Below are 16,085 nucleotides of genomic sequence, written 5' to 3'. Positions count from 1 at the left end.
CCCAACTAGGAATTTTACTTTACATAGTTTCGTGCACGTTAAAACGACAATCTTATTTATTCTTAAAGATAAAAGGGTAATTATTCCATAGAATTTCTATCATTATATTCGATCAATCCATGTTCGTGCTTCCCTTTAGAATACGCCTTAAATGTTTACGCGTTAAAATGTTTGAGGATAGGAAAGAGCATAATATGGTTACGTCGATAAAGATTTATTTAATAATTTTCTAGTCAAATAGTTTCTAGTAATTATTTCTTCAATAAATAATAGAAAACAATGAGTTATCAAGGTCAATAACAATTATCTAATAAAATTTTAATATGACAAAATAGATATATATGATAATAGTCAACGCACCAATTTTATCGGCCACTTGAAACAGTTTATCGTATTGATAAGAAAAAGCCGATTAACCTAAGGGCAGTTGATAATTGGAATATAATTGAAGCTATAATTTTACTAATTTCTTAGACCTTATGACCTCGTTTCATTCGTAATAACTTGTGTTCGCGTCCATCGTTACAATTGGTTGCATTTAGGATTAAATTTTTTACTATTCACATTACCGAAATAATTGTAACGATCGATTTTTACAACAGTTTTAATTGTGAATGGGAAATGGTTTCTAGTTCCTATTTGCAAGTAAGAGTAATCAGCTAGAATACAATTTTAATAAAGTTTTCCAAGAACCTGGTAATCCTATAATCTAATAAGAAGCCCTGGGGACGACCCACTTTATAGAGCTAACTCATGCTATCAGGGAAAAAGGGTATCCTGTATTACACAAGTAGGCCGGATACAGCTTAATCAACTTTAATCCATCCATGATAATGTAAAAATGGAGTTGTTTATGAAACAATCCATTATTATTAACTACTAACATTTTTATAAGTTTTTAAGTATTAATCGAAAGATACGGTATATCATGGATGAACTTTCGTGTAGTGTACGAGATTCTTGTAAAATATAATGACACTCTTATAAGTCTTGATGAAGCCTGTAATAAAGAAAAAGAATCTCTTCTCTTCTTCGAATCTTGAATCTATATACCTAGCCATAAGTTCTGTTACAAATGAGCATGATGTTTTTAAATGAAGTAATGTAATATTATTAAAATTTATATTTATTAGTCTGAGCAAAAAATATTCTATTCGAAATGGCCACCTTTGGCTTTTAATCGGTTTCCAAGGGAAATTTCGCCACTGTTCTCTTTGGAAACATATTTAAGAGACTCAATATCGCCCTGTCGTTTAGCAGGTCCTCTAAAACTGATCATAATTTGAAGTCTAAAGGGTTAAGGTCAGGGCTAGATGAGGGCCAGTCTTCAGGGCTCTTATAAATTCCGGAACGTTGCTTTCAAGCCAGGCTCGGGTACTTCCTGCTTTGTGACTAAGTGCAGAATCCTACTGGGTTGTCCACGGTATATTTTTTTTAAATTATGGCTGAGAGGTTTCACAATATGTTCCAAGACTGTATCTTTATACACTTTGGCTGAAGTTTTCACTCCTTTTTACCAAAATGTTCTGAATCCATGATAAGACACGCCCCACCAAACCATCACTGACGCAGGATGATGACCACGTTGTACCTTTCCCACCACTTCTTTAGAACTGTAAGCGTACAATTTATCATTTTGCTTATTGTATTGTTCTTTAATCGTGATTTTTTTTTCATGGCTAAAGCAAATATTTTGTGCTATTCTTCATGACAGAAGGCGTTTTGATTGATCCACTCGCTTTAATTGTAAATATTGAATTTGGTCATTTCCTGTATATCGACGATAAACACCGAACCGTCTTGTTTTATAATACGCGACAGAGTCCTAGCGGGAATCTTCATTTCTCGCTTTAATTCTGGCTTTAACAGCCTTTGTAGTTCTAACAGCACGCAGCCGCTTCGATCTTTCCTGGTCTATATCAGACGACTACGTAGTTGTATCTGCGGATAGTACGATATACGAAAATAAGGCTGATACCGAGCTTTTGAAGTGTCTGAAATATGACCGACGGCTCAATACCCACTGTATGCAAAGCGATCAGTGTAATCGTATTTTCTTACAACACCCCATTCCATATAGTGATTTGATAATGAACGCGAAAAAATATGAGAAATAGCGCAATATCGAAAGAAGTTTTTAAAAGAATATACGTGTTCCAAATTCAAAATATGTAATTAAAAAGTAGAAAAAAAGAAAAGTTTTTATCTAACAGTACCACTTGTAACAACACTAACACGTGTTATTCTGTATTTAGATTCATTTAAACATTTTTTTTCTTTCCAGTTGGACAAGAGTGGAAATGGCTACATTGACATGAAGGAGCTGAAAGACGCCCTTGACGGCGTTGGATACAAAATACCACAGTGGAAGGTTAGTAGGTCTTAATAATAATAGGTCAGAGGTATTAGGAGGAATTTAATCTACAACTAATGTGCTTATTAGTATTTTTTTAAATTGTCCTTGGTTAACGCCAGTGTCAATATACTATAAAATTTAAGAAAATGTGTAGAATCGTACAGTTTTGTATATAGTATTTTTGAATATTCTACTTCCCCTAACTCCACTTTATCTCCTGTTTCCAATCTTTACTTAGAACAATTAAATTGTATGGCCTCCTTGGCGGTTGATGGTGTTACGAACGCGATCAACCATTATAACATAACATTTTGATTATGTCGGTGTGGGTTCAGATTCCTTACCATAGGCAAATGGGTTTTTACGTAATCGATCTTTTGTTAGAATTTTTGAATACCGGTTTCTACAATGTTAATAAGGTTGAACGTTATTTAACAATCGCACTTAATAGATAATCAATTTTCTAAAATAAATCGTAGTAGAACAGCTAAATTTATGTAGGATTTTGTTTGTGACATTTTGACCTACTAAATGTTTTAGTAATGGAAAACAGATTTTTTGTCAATTCTTGAATTTTTTGACAGATTTCATTGCATTGATTTTTCGATATTTTTGAAATTTCCTTGCGTGCCCCCTCAAGTTCTGATGGCTTACAAGCGAGTGATACTGCAAACTGATACTTTCGAGTTTCTAAATCGGTCCTATTAAGACTAATGAACTATTCATCCTCTGTAATCCTAGTATATTATTTGGATAGTGTGGTTGTTGGCAATGGAATAAATTTTAACCGAAAGTATTAACTAACTACTACCATATCATCAAAAAATACGTATATTTTATAAAGATTAACTTTACAATTCGATTTGGCTTTTTCGATCGAATTGATAAAAGCACATCAACGCTGAGGTATGAGCCCCTGGTTCTGATACGATCTGTTCTGTTTTTCTTTACGATAGGATCGCCTAAGAATCCTAATATATTGCGTTAAATTAGGAATAACATATTTCAGGTGCGTTGTATGATAGAAGAGTACTATGACAACGGTTCAAAGCATGGGCGGGCCAATGGAAGCGTCAACGGCGACTCAAAGAAGAATGGCATGACTCTCTTAGAGTTTGAGGAACTCTGTGGAAACCTCAAAGCTCAACAGGTACGTGTATATTTTAGATCACAGTAGATTTGGGTAAAAATTATATGAAACAGAGGCATGCACCCTGTCACTATACAATATTTACTTTTAAAAAAAAGAAAGCCTATCTTTTGACCCTACTCATACATATAGCTGTGTCTCTGAATCGTATCCTAAGAGTCTGCGTACACTTAATCAATTTTTAATAAAACACGTCTAACAATGTTATAGTTTTGATAAATCCTTTAACCCTTTGACATTTTAAATTGCGTTTTATTGGTGAAGTACATAATCAATCAGAGTATTAAAGAACTTCATTCTGGCCCTTAAATTGTCTGTTAAATTAATTGAACTTAATCAATTGATGTTGTCAAAATGTATATTATGAAAAAAATGCTTGCCAGTGTAGTCCTAAAACGCTACCAAGCTAAATTGTGGACCCACAACGAGTGAGCAAAGGAAAATATTGATACTGAAATAAACGAAACTTATTATTATAATTAACATTAGAAAAATGAATAAGACACTCAAAAATATGAAGCGTTACTAAAGCTACTGAATGGGGATGGGCAGGGCATGTAGTGGGGTGGCTATTTCGAAACGAAACAGAAGACCGCTCACGAGATGGTCCAACGAAACGATATTGCAAAAACGGCTGGCTCGAGCTGGAGCAACTCACCCAAAACCGAGATACCTGGAGTTCCTTGAAGGAGGCCTTCACCAGTGGGAGGGTTCTTGCAAAATATTTGAGAAATAGATTTATAAAAATAGGAGAAATAATTAGTATAATTTACTTTTCTTAAAAAATATATATGTAATAAATAAATAAAAATAAAATTATTTTAATTTTATTTTATTGTTTTATGTTTTGTGCGGGGTAAAGACCACGGCGACATGTTTCCCTAAATCTTTGGAAAATATTAATTAAATTAAAATAATGTTATTATAAAAAGTAACAAATTAACGTTGAAACGTTATGATCTATGGTTCCCTCTGCTACGAAGTTATATAGTGGCTTTTAAGTTGACGTTACAAAAAGGGTTTTAAATAATGACGAGCGGTTAGCGAATACAAAAGTGAGGCCTTCAGGCATTTACTGAGGCTTTTACGCTAAAATAAATACTTTTGTTATATTCGCACTTTTTAATTGTGACGTTTTGTATGGATGTGCTGAGGTGTTTTCTGTGAGTTTATTTTTAAATTTAAAAGTGCCGTGTAAAAGGCAATGTTGCAGGTGATTTTTAATTTATTGTTTGGCAGTAGGTTTTTTGTTAAAAGGTTGACAGACTAGGGAAGTGTATACCGTTTTGACATTACGTATAAATTTTTTGTTGTATCTGTAAACATTTGTAATGTATGCAAGCAGTCATTTCGTTTTTTATGTAAGGAATTTAAAATTTGTATTCTGGTGGCACTAAGGTGGAACTCCTTAGTGTTTTTTGTACTTTCAGTTTATTTATAATAAATTAAGCAATTACAACTGAATTACTTTTATGAAGAAGCTCTATAAATTGGGAATTCTGTATTTAAGCACATTATTTTATTTAAGACTTTCCATTGATTCCTTTAAGGAACACATCCAAGTCCAAATGTCTAAATTATTGGTTGTAAATTCCAGGTTGCGAGTACATTCAAGCAGGCAGTTAGTAAAAAGGAGAACTTAGAACATCTAGGTGGAATGAGCGAAGCGTCCAGTGACGGTATGATCAACATTTTGTTTGAGAATAGCATTCAAGTCGGAATGTGACGCTTATATAATAATGAGGCTAAAAAGAGGGCAAACTTCCAACTGTTTAGATGATTAAAATACAAGTCGAAAATCGAACCTGGTTGAATTAAAAAAATATATAAAAAATTTAATCTTTAAAAAATGCATATTTTTCAGTTGACTTATTATTTTGTCCAAATTCCAGGCACAACTCACTCAGTGCGTCAGGAAGAACAGATGGCCTTCTCCGGATGGATTAATAGTAATCTGGAGCATGACCCTGACCTAGCTCACCTTTTGCCCATAGACCCTGAAGGCAAACAGCTTTATGAGAAGCTGAAGGATGGACTGATTCTATGGTAAAATATTCTTACAAAAGTGGCCTCGATTCCACATCTTTTTGAACCCTCCTTAGAGCATTTCATTACGGACCTACGGCGTTTTATTGACCGTTTGGTGTGACTCCCGTATTTTAAGCCTTTAAGGCTTGTATGTAATTCCTTATCAACCTGCACCTAAGTTTGCATGTTACCAAACTGCCCCACATTTCTTGATGCTATTATCAACAATATGAAGACAGTTCCTTATGCATTAAATAGAATATTTTATAAGGAAAACATCATGCGCTGTCATATAAATAGTGTAATTAACCTTCATACAATACACTGACACAATATCCACTGATTTTGTATCTTAATGACAATTAAAAGGCAAGAAATATAAATCCTATTTACTATTCAAGACTTATGAAAATAAATACAATAAATGTGTCATAAAAGTGGCGTTACAACCTTTTAAGCTCTGGGCCTCAGATTTCTGTATCAGTTTCGTGATAAAAAAATTCTAATAGGCAAGTAGGTGATCAGCCTTCTGAGCCTGACACATGTGGACTTATTGGGTCTAAAGCCGGTTGACTCACAATGTCTTCCATCGCCGTAGAAGCGATTGTTAAATGCGTACATAGACAGAAAGTCCATTGCTGTAAGACTGAGATCGAACCTACGACCTAAGGGATAAATGTCGCACGCTGAAGGCTCTTAGGAGTGTTATAACGTTTCGTTTTGCTGACCTGAATAATATTAAACAACTTTTAATATTATATAGTCAGCAGCTTACTTTAAGCATTTAATAAAACCTAGTCTAACACCTGTTGATATACCTAAAGAACTAAAATGTGCTAAAAGATATATATTTATACTCTTTTGAGCATGATATTGCAGCAACAGGTCAATCAGGGATCACTTGAAAGATTTACTTAACCAATATTAACGTCGGTGAATTCTATATAATAATTGTATTCATTACAGCAAAGTAATCAACCATTCCTGTCCGGACACGATCGATGAACGAGCGATTAACAAGAAAAATCTGACCCTTTACACAAAGCACGAAAACCTCACCCTTGCGTTGGTCTCTTCACAGGCGATTGGTTGCAACATTGTTAACATTGATGCACACGATCTTGCTAAAGGTACATTATTATTTCTTGTAAAGACTGAAGATTATGAAGCCGTCTGTTTTTTTCTCATACAAACATACACGACAAGAATGGACCATAAGTAATTATTTGTACTATTGTAAAAGCAAGTAAATAATATGTATATTTGTTTTATAGATCTCATTCTATATTTAAAATAGACCAACGACAATGATTTATAATTATTTACATAAATTTAAATTTATTTATAAAAGGTGTATAATTTCAAAAGTATCACAGCCGCAGAGAAAGTTGTGTTATCTATATTTATTTTCCTTGTTATTTATACGAGGAGTTTTATTATAATTTATTTTTATTTCACCATTCGATTATTATATTCTAATCATTTTATAGGTAAACCTCACCTTGTGCTTGGCCTACTGTGGCAGATTATCCGTATCGGTCTCTTCAACCAGATCACACTTGAGCACTGTCCTGGTCTTACGGAACTTCTCAATGACCAGGTATGTAAATATTAGATATGGCTTGTGTTTGTTAATTTCAAACTGGTTTGCATGTTTGACAGTTCGAAATTAAAAAACCCTGAATACACATATTAAATAGTATCTCATTTTTGACATAATTTTTTCGGTATGCAACACCAAATAGCAATAATTGTCGATAAGTTTTTTAAAGCCTTGGTTATGTTTCTAACCTCTGTAAAGCCATGACTGGGCCATGGGCTTTTATTATCATAGATCCCGTATACGGAGATGACTCTTAACAAACTTTATTTAAAATATCCATAGAAATCTTCCCCCACCCAAAAAAATATCAAGAGAAATCTCACCAAGTCCTTTGTCCATTGACTATAAAAACCTTATTTACATGTACTCAAATTATGATTTTAAAATGAAATTTTGCGCTTATAATGAAAGAAGAGAGGACGGCAATATAGATGACGGAAACAAAACAAAATTTTCTTTAGCCCATTTTCCTTAAATTGTAGTAATAAAACTTGCTCTGAAAATCCATAACCAATATCGCTTAGTAACTCCTCCACTGATTACTAAATATGTATTTTAAATAAACTACGTAATATTATTCATATTTAGAATGTCAAAAAATTTAATGTTTAATTTTGGAAGAACTAAATGCCGTTTCATAAAACTTCTCACTACATCGCTTTAACACTTGATAAATCTTGTAAAAATAAAAGATTACTGCTAAAGTTACCTTTGTTTAGATCATGCGAAGTAAATGACGTCTTAATTGTGGCTGTTATGGCGCTTTAACTTATATTTCAAACTCACCAGTAAAGTTGTTAATTTAAATTATGATAAAATTAGCTGAATTAACTGAGAGCCGTTTTCTCAAAGTCCACAGCCACATTTTTTTTATTTATTAATTTTTAACCGACTTCATTTACCTCTAGGAACGTATTGAAGACCTGTTGGCCCTATCACCTGAAGCCATCCTCCTGCGTTGGGTGAACCATCAACTGCAATGTGCCGGTGTTACTCGCCGCTGCACCAACTTCCAACAGGATGTGTCTGACTCCGAAATATACTCATATCTCTTGAAGCAGATCGCCCCAGATGATGCTGGAGTCACATTGGATGCGCTTAGAGTGAGTTATTTGAAATTTTATTTAATTATTTGATAATTCAGATTTACTATGTTTTTATAGTTATAGTAACAGGTTCAGTCCCAGGAATTATTATTTCTCTATTTATCTTAGTATTTTATTATGCTTTTTCATTTGTTTATCAGGAAACAGACCTCCTCCGTCGTGCAGAGGTGATGTTGCAGCAGGCAGCTAAGCTCCGTTGTCGTGCGTTCGTGGCTCCTGCGGACGTTGTCAACGGAGTCTACAAACTAAACTTGGCCTTTGTAGCTAATCTGTTTAACCAACATCCGGGATTGCAGAGGAACGAAACAGATGCTGATACATATCACCAGTTAGATGAGACCAGAGAGGAGAAGAGTGAGTAGCTTTACTAATACGTTAAACAACATTGATACATTTTAGGCAGAATATCTCTTTCGCCTATTTTAAATTGATATCAAAAGATGGCATTCATAAAATAAATAAATATGCATAACTCGCGCTTCTAGCGTATACATTCAGCATTATCTTGACCTTAACCAATAACATACAATAATAGTTAAATAAGGATAAAAAAAAATATTGTTTATTTTTGTAGTTCCGCACTTATTGCATTTCTTTATTTAATATGGCTTTCCTTACTATGGTTATCTGGAAGAGGACGCTTGTATATGATTAGCGTCTTTACATAAAAATCGTATATTAAACTTCCTACTATGGCAAACCAAGTGTTGCTGCATATTTGCATAGTATTTTAAATAGGAATTAGCTTTTATTTACTTAATATTTGTTTTTCAGCATACCGTAACTGGATGAACTCAATGGGCGTGGCACCGCACGTGAACTGGCTTTACTCTGATTTAACCGATGCGCTTGTCATCTTTCAGCTTTATGACATTATCAAACCTGGTATTGTCAACTGGAAGAAGGTAATTTTTTATTAGAATATTCCATATTTATTGATTTTGTTTGTTGTGTTTGTCTCGATACATTCTTATTCTTTTTTATATGAATGGAAATATTTAGCGTAAGAAAAACTCTCAGCATTAAAAAAAATAAGTAGTAACAATGACTACACCCAATTTTATATAATTAAATTGAATTAAAATATTTTCATTAAAATAAAATATTAAACTTTAATACAATAAAACTGATAGAATGTCCTATATTTTGGTTAGTTTTTTAGGTACTAAAACTAATTTCAGGTTCACCGTCAGTTCTCGAAGCTTCGTAAATTCATGGAGCGACTAGAGAACTGCAACTATGCAGTTGAGTTGGGACGTCAACTTGGCTTCTCACTTGTCGGTATCGCTGGGGCTGACATCAACGAAGGAAACGCGACACTCACGCTTGGTAAAGTTTCTTCTTTTTTGAGGTGATATTTTTACAAAATGAAACTCTATCTTGGTAATACCAAAATTTATCATAACAAGATAACACTTTTCGACGAAGACCTTGAAGCCTCAGCTAGCATCGAAATACTCGGCATTAACATACTGAATGACGTTCAGTTCCGCAGTCATTTGAACGGCTATAGTAGCCTCTCAGAAGCTTTGTGTGCACAGCTAGCGCCACCGCTTGCAACTCTTTAAACTGCAGATTCGTCCCCACATGGAGCACTGTTCTCACCTCTGAGACCTCCCAAGTAAGAGCGATTCGAATCGTCTACGACCACTTTCCGAGCGGCCTGATGTCTTACTATGATGGAGAGTGTTCAGAGGAGTTATTCGGATTAACATCTGAAGATGAGTTTCATCATCGGATGCCAAGACAGTATTCGATATACCATCAGTATCACCTCGATGTCTGGCATAATTTAACCATTATTTAAAAAAGGTATATCATTGAAAGAAAACAATTTTTTAACCGGATTAAAACATAATTTAACGTATTTTACGTAAAGCCCGCGAGACGTCGGAAAATTTTAAATTAAAAAGTATGTAAAATAATTATAAGTTTATAATAATACAAATGGCTTTAAGCCTGTTAAAAAAAAAAAATTTCTTTCAATGTGTAAAAGCTATTTTAACCAAAGACAATACTAAGGAATATCATGATAAGGTGAACACAACTGTAACGTAAAACTTGCTACGAAATGAAAGTTCTTGTCAATGTTCTTCTAGACCTCGAATGGGACGATGACTGGGTGAATGGCCGGAAAAGTTAGCTACCGTGAAAGTGTAAAATGATGTTTTATCTTTTTAGCTTTAATCTGGCAACTTATGCGTGCATACACACTGTCCGTGCTGACGCGATTGGCGAACACTGGCAACCCCATTATTGAAAAGGAGATCGTGCAGTGGGTCAATAACAAACTACAAAGCGCTGGCAAGGCCTCGTCTATTAGGAGTTTCCAGGTATTTGGTTAATTACGTATAAATATTAAAAATACTTAATTTCATATTTTGTAACAAAATAAAACTCGTTATGCATACTAAAGCTCTTGTTAACGTTTGCTTTCAATTTAACTCAATATGAAAACAGATTTGTATTTATCCTAAAAAAGTTGCAAAAATACAGATTTCTACCATATTTGTGTTCATACCCAATTATAGTTATAAACAAGTTTTTCACAGATATTTTGTAGTATTAACACTGTATTTTTTTCAGGATGAAGTACTTGCAGACGGAAAAGTGGTGCTCGACCTCATAGATGCCATAAAGCCAGGCTCAATCAACTACGATCTTGTATTGCCTGGGGCAAATAAAGAGGTAATTTTAATATATTTTCCTAATCTTCACTACTTTTTATTAAGCTTTTGTGAATAGTAACGAACAAGTTGAATATCTTTAATGATGAGCTTGTTAGTTTTGTTTAATTCTGCATATTTTGGGAACTGGTATATGCAGAACATTCCTACATATTTGCATTTTTCATGCAATCTCATCGGTGTGCAATCTAAATTAAAATGTATTTTTCACCTGAAACCGATTTCCAATTCTTGCCAATTTCAGTTTCAAGAGCAGTATCATTATACTTGCACATTAATAAAAACGTTACCTTTTTATAAATAAACTAACGTTATACGGCTCATTAAACAATGATTTTTTTTTAAATAAATAAATAACGCCCCTTGCCTAATAAATTATTTAACCTGTTTTTTATATGTATGTTTATGGTAACGAAGCGTAAATGAATAATAAATATCTTTGACATGTTTCAGGAATGTTTAGCGAACGCGAAATACGCGATATCAATGGCAAGGCGTTGCGGTGCGCGCGTATACGCATTACCTGAAGACATAACCGAGCGCAAGCCCAAGATGATCATGACAGTCTTCGCGTGTCTCATGGCCCTCGACTATATTCCAACCATGGACGCGCCCGTCGCCCAGTGAGTATGACGATTTTGTGGGTTGACATTTCTTATATATTATCAACTATGTCAACCCTTAAATCGGGTCTTTGGGAGCAAACAATGCTATCATGTCATGCCATATTAGCGATATAAGTGTAATCGCTTGTATCACTATTGGGTTTGTTGGGAGCGTGGGTATTAATATACGGTATTTTCGAAAGCAAAAACATACCGTCTATTAATAATGTCCTCTTCAAGGTTTTTGTCATTATGAATCTGTTTCAAGATTTTTTATCGAAATCGAAATCTTGAAGCAGCGTTCAAAGGGTGCACCTGCGCAAGATTTTTGATTTATATTACAAATCAAGCGTAGCTATGTACAGAAATATAGCTTCACAGCTTTGTCAAAAATAAGCCTAAATTGTAATACTTGATCACCTTATAATAAAGTTATTTGTCATTTTAAAATATGGACATTTTCGCTTTTAGTATTTTTAAATATCAAACAATATTGGCAAATAACATTATTTTTTCGTATACAAATGTGTACGTTGTATACGTAAGGTGAAGGTCACTGTATAAAAAGCACTTTTTAACTATGAAGAATCTTATTTCTCTTTGGGAATATTTTCATTTGCACCAGATAATGTGAAGCTAACTTTATTTTATTTTCAATGTAAGCCTAATACTTGAATTCCTTTTTTCACACGAAGAATAAAAAACATACATTACAGTACTTTGAAAGTATATATAATCAAAGAAGCCATATCAAAGTTAATTTATACGGTGACCGTGTGTCATTTTGTCTCGAGTATTGCCGGGTGAGCGCTAGTTTAGTATAATCGCCTATTTATGGTATAGAGCCTGGTCTAGGCTCTTAGACTATAAGAATCAATTACCTATTACATTTTACGTTTTAGTACTTATTATTAGATTAAATGTTTTTTATACATTTTTACGACGAGAATTGAATAAGATTTTTTGAATGGCATTCATGACATTAGTATTCTTATTTTTGGGTCCAATTATGATTTTTTAAATAGAGCAATACTCTGATTTTTTGAAATAATTGTACATTCCCTCGTTAATCGGCATTCCCTCTGCATTTCGTGTAATTCTTAATTGTATATCCTTAAGTTACGTGAGAGTATTTTTTAGAGATTTTTTAATATTACATTCCTATGGGATACAACGATTTATTTTGATTAATTGTATAGTTTTTATTTTGTTAAACATTTTATTGAATATTTTTATCAAATAAGTTTTTATTCAATTAATATGGTAATTTATATCGATGTATTCGTACATTACTTGTATTAAGCTACTCGCTAGCCATTATTAACATATAAATAAATTATGATGTAAGGCTATCAATAAAACATCGGAATTGATAAATGCTTTTATTTACTCATCACAATTCTATCATTCTGAAATATCAAATTATGTACCATGAGGAAAACTTCTATATGTTTAGAGATTCTATTATACAAGGAATCTTCAAGTTTTCTTCACACGGTACACAAGGGTTGTCCTTTAATTTCCAATTTCACTAAAATACAAGTGGGCGCTTAAAATCACTGGGATCATGTGGTACATTGCAATACACGCAAATAAAAATGCAATTTTATTCGAAATAATTCTTTGCTATGGGTTTTCATCTTCTATGTTGTGTCCAGGTGTAAATGTTGTGTGGCTTTGGGAGAATCACATTGTTACAATTTCAATTAATATATATTCATACGTATAAATGCGAGGCACCTTTTATGTGTTTAAATTTTTTCTTATGATCTTAGTCTTCTCGAAGACATATACTTATAAATATACCTTTACCTTTTTGAGATCAATCCAACTTGTGTACTTTATATGAAAGGGTAAGGCTGGTGTCATCTATGCGGTTGTTCATATCCAGGTACGCGCTTAGTTTTTAATAAAATATTGAGCTTCGTAGCCCAAAGAGGATTTCTAGAAGACACTGAAGGAGCTGCAAATATGTGCCCATGCCTAAGGTAACAGGATTACAGTGATGCCAATTCGTAGTGTTCTAACTTCAAATGTCCGTAAACTTTTTACGGTACACTCGGTTTGTGAGTTCAATTTGAAATCCGCATCAAAAATACTTTTCAATGTTTCAGTTATAGCCACGATTGGAGTTTATATTTGGTTGGGTTCTAGGCTTGATACAAATAGTACAGAAGCGTGCGCTTGTTAAGAAAAAAATTGCATAAAGTATCCCCTAAATAAATGTACCTCCAAAGATTTTTATTTCCCCCTTAATTTGGGGAGAAAACCTCCAAATTGGCATCACTGTGATTACAAGCTATTGACTTTTGTTCGTAATTTTTTATTTAGGCCAGAACCCGAAATGCCATTAGAACCTGTGTTACTGGATGGTGTTGCGGAAACGACCGATGAACCTGAAGATATTTCGAGTCCACAGACTCCTGAGAAGCCAATGTTACCACCAAAACCAGAGAGCCTTTCGCGAACTGTATCTACCACTGATTAACATTAAACAGTTTTTATGCCAAATGAGTTATAAGTCTGTTTATGGAAATCGTTATGTGAAGTAATGTCAACATAACATACAATAAAAAAGCTCCAAGCACTAAATTAGACCTCAAATTCTGCAATCGCTTCCTTTCCGTTCAGACTTTTCTTAAAACACGTAAGTACATATAGTGTGAATATATTAAGAACATTTTAAATTTGGGACTTAATGTATATTTTGAGTTTAGTAGTCCACATCGGAAAATATATTTTTTTACTTTCATTGATTAAATTTTTACCTTGTCATTTATTTATTAAGAATAAAATAATATTTTTTTACTAATCGTTTTAATGGACAAACAAATTGTTCACACAAGTGTGGGAAAAATAAAAAAAACTACAAAATAAAATTGTGATGATTTAATTCCATCCATAGGCATAAACAAAAACTGGTCAATTGTACATACATTAATAATTGAGAGCTCAAATTATTAAAATTACATTCCATACCCAATCTAGCAACAATAAATTACAACCCGGTTCCCATATGTTACCAGATCTCACATCCGTATCCGTAAAATATTGGAATCAGTGTCGTATGCACCAAGTTACCAAACAAATGTAGAAATAAACGCATTAACGATACAAAAATAACCATCCGTGAAAATATATACATAATTTACAAAATTATTCCCCCTTTTAAACGTTTATATTCTACGTCAATCGGTAATTTGGAATGTTTATTAATTATATTACGATAAATATACAATTTTGACCTAGTTCGTGAATTAATTTAAACTAATTATTGCTTAATACAACTTCAACTTTTCAAATAAAGTATCGACATATCCGCCAAAATTATAATTCAAGATACTGGCTTAATACAGAGATTTTAATTATAGATGTACTTTTCATATTTTCTATTTGTTGATACACTGAACATTTGAACAAAGTTCTGTGCGTAGCAAACGCAAGGCTGTCCTATAAAAAAAAACTATGCAGTGCGTGAGTGCGATGAACAAATGTCGCATCCCGCTCTCATTCATTTGCTTAATCACCTCATCTATACTTGAAATCTCTGATTAAATATTCAAATATAAATCCAATGGGTATACCATATCAACATTAATATAAATTTATAATCGACTTCGCACTGAAATAACTTGGGGAACATTGGGAAATATATACAGAATTTCAGCACGAGCCGACTTTAATTGTACTAATTTACGCAACTTAATTCCAATAAATAATTTTCGTTCGATAAGTAAAGCTTTTGTAAGAAATCACAAGTAGCAAACATTTCAGATAATAACCCATCAAAGAAAATTCTAAGGAAATAACTTGAACAAATTTAATGAATGTGATAACTACTTGAGCCGTTATCGCCAATAACAATACAAAAGACCTGTGCTCGAGAACAGAACGATTAGAGAACATTCCAAGATCTTAAACAAATAATGAAATTGCGTCTCAATTAGCGTTTACAATCACCATCAAATTTGTCCACTCCACGTACAAAACTCCCTCAGAACTCCATCCACAAAATATCACATAGTCCCTAATGTTGGATTAAAGTATTTCCATCAATATAAACAACGGTTTATTTGCAATTCAATCACAAATACAGCAAATCTTAAATCCACGCTGAACAGTCCAGACAGAATTGCAATAACGCCGAAAAATCAACCACACAACGACCGACATTCATACCTGAAGTAAAAAAAAAAAACAAATAAAAAAAAATTGCAATTACGTCCGTCATGTGATAAGCAATAACACGCTGGTATTGAAACATTCGAGCTACAATTTCCATAATTTTTATAAAAATATAAAATTATATCACGTATCAAAAGCTATTTTTGTAATGTCCCCACATGTATTAGCCATATATATATGTATGTTTGAATACCAGCCGTATACCATATAATGTATTGCCATATGGAGGCGATATATAAGCGGCAAATAGTTAATTATATGAGGTAAAGGTAATTGGTTCTTATAATAAAATTAAGTAACATATACAAGATATATGGCAGAATCACGCCTCCGATAATTTCGTCAATCGTACTTAAAATTTCAAT

At 33.1% G+C, this 16,085-nt stretch overlaps 2 protein-coding genes across 9 annotated transcripts in view; one reads left to right on the top strand and one right to left on the bottom strand.

Annotated features, from left to right (window-relative positions):
* The window catches only part of LOC123714935 (plastin-2), a 33,776-nt gene extending 19,481 nt beyond the window's left edge, over positions 1 to 14,295 (top strand). For all 3 annotated transcript variants that reach the window (XM_045669629.1, XM_045669627.1, XM_045669628.1), the window contains exons 3-16: positions 2,285 to 2,371; positions 3,366 to 3,506; positions 5,104 to 5,185; positions 5,399 to 5,552; positions 6,501 to 6,664; positions 7,025 to 7,134; positions 8,046 to 8,240; positions 8,384 to 8,597; positions 9,018 to 9,148; positions 9,425 to 9,572; positions 10,425 to 10,576; positions 10,830 to 10,931; positions 11,384 to 11,553; positions 13,867 to 14,295. In XM_045669629.1, the coding sequence (XP_045525585.1) occupies positions 2,285 to 2,371; positions 3,366 to 3,506; positions 5,104 to 5,185; positions 5,399 to 5,552; positions 6,501 to 6,664; positions 7,025 to 7,134; positions 8,046 to 8,240; positions 8,384 to 8,597; positions 9,018 to 9,148; positions 9,425 to 9,572; positions 10,425 to 10,576; positions 10,830 to 10,931; positions 11,384 to 11,553; positions 13,867 to 14,023 (2,007 nt within the window). In that variant the 3' untranslated portion in view covers positions 14,024 to 14,295. The remainder of the gene's footprint in view (positions 1 to 2,284; positions 2,372 to 3,365; positions 3,507 to 5,103; positions 5,186 to 5,398; positions 5,553 to 6,500; positions 6,665 to 7,024; positions 7,135 to 8,045; positions 8,241 to 8,383; positions 8,598 to 9,017; positions 9,149 to 9,424; positions 9,573 to 10,424; positions 10,577 to 10,829; positions 10,932 to 11,383; positions 11,554 to 13,866) is intronic.
* A 114-nt stretch (positions 14,296 to 14,409) lies between these two features.
* The window catches only part of LOC123715000 (transmembrane and coiled-coil domains protein 2), a 37,007-nt gene continuing 35,331 nt past the window's right edge, over positions 14,410 to 16,085 (bottom strand). For all 6 annotated transcript variants that reach the window (XM_045669753.1, XM_045669756.1, XM_045669757.1 and 3 more), the window contains one exon: positions 14,410 to 15,714. In XM_045669753.1, coding sequence (XP_045525709.1) covers positions 15,687 to 15,714 — 28 coding nt within the window. In that variant the 3' untranslated portion in view covers positions 14,410 to 15,686. The remainder of the gene's footprint in view (positions 15,715 to 16,085) is intronic.

The sequence above is a fragment of the Pieris brassicae genome, chromosome 10, assembly GCF_905147105.1.
Source record: "Pieris brassicae chromosome 10, ilPieBrab1.1, whole genome shotgun sequence".
Classification (NCBI taxonomy): domain Eukaryota; kingdom Metazoa; phylum Arthropoda; class Insecta; order Lepidoptera; family Pieridae; genus Pieris; species Pieris brassicae.
This window is presented reverse-complemented; position numbering and strand designations above follow the sequence as displayed.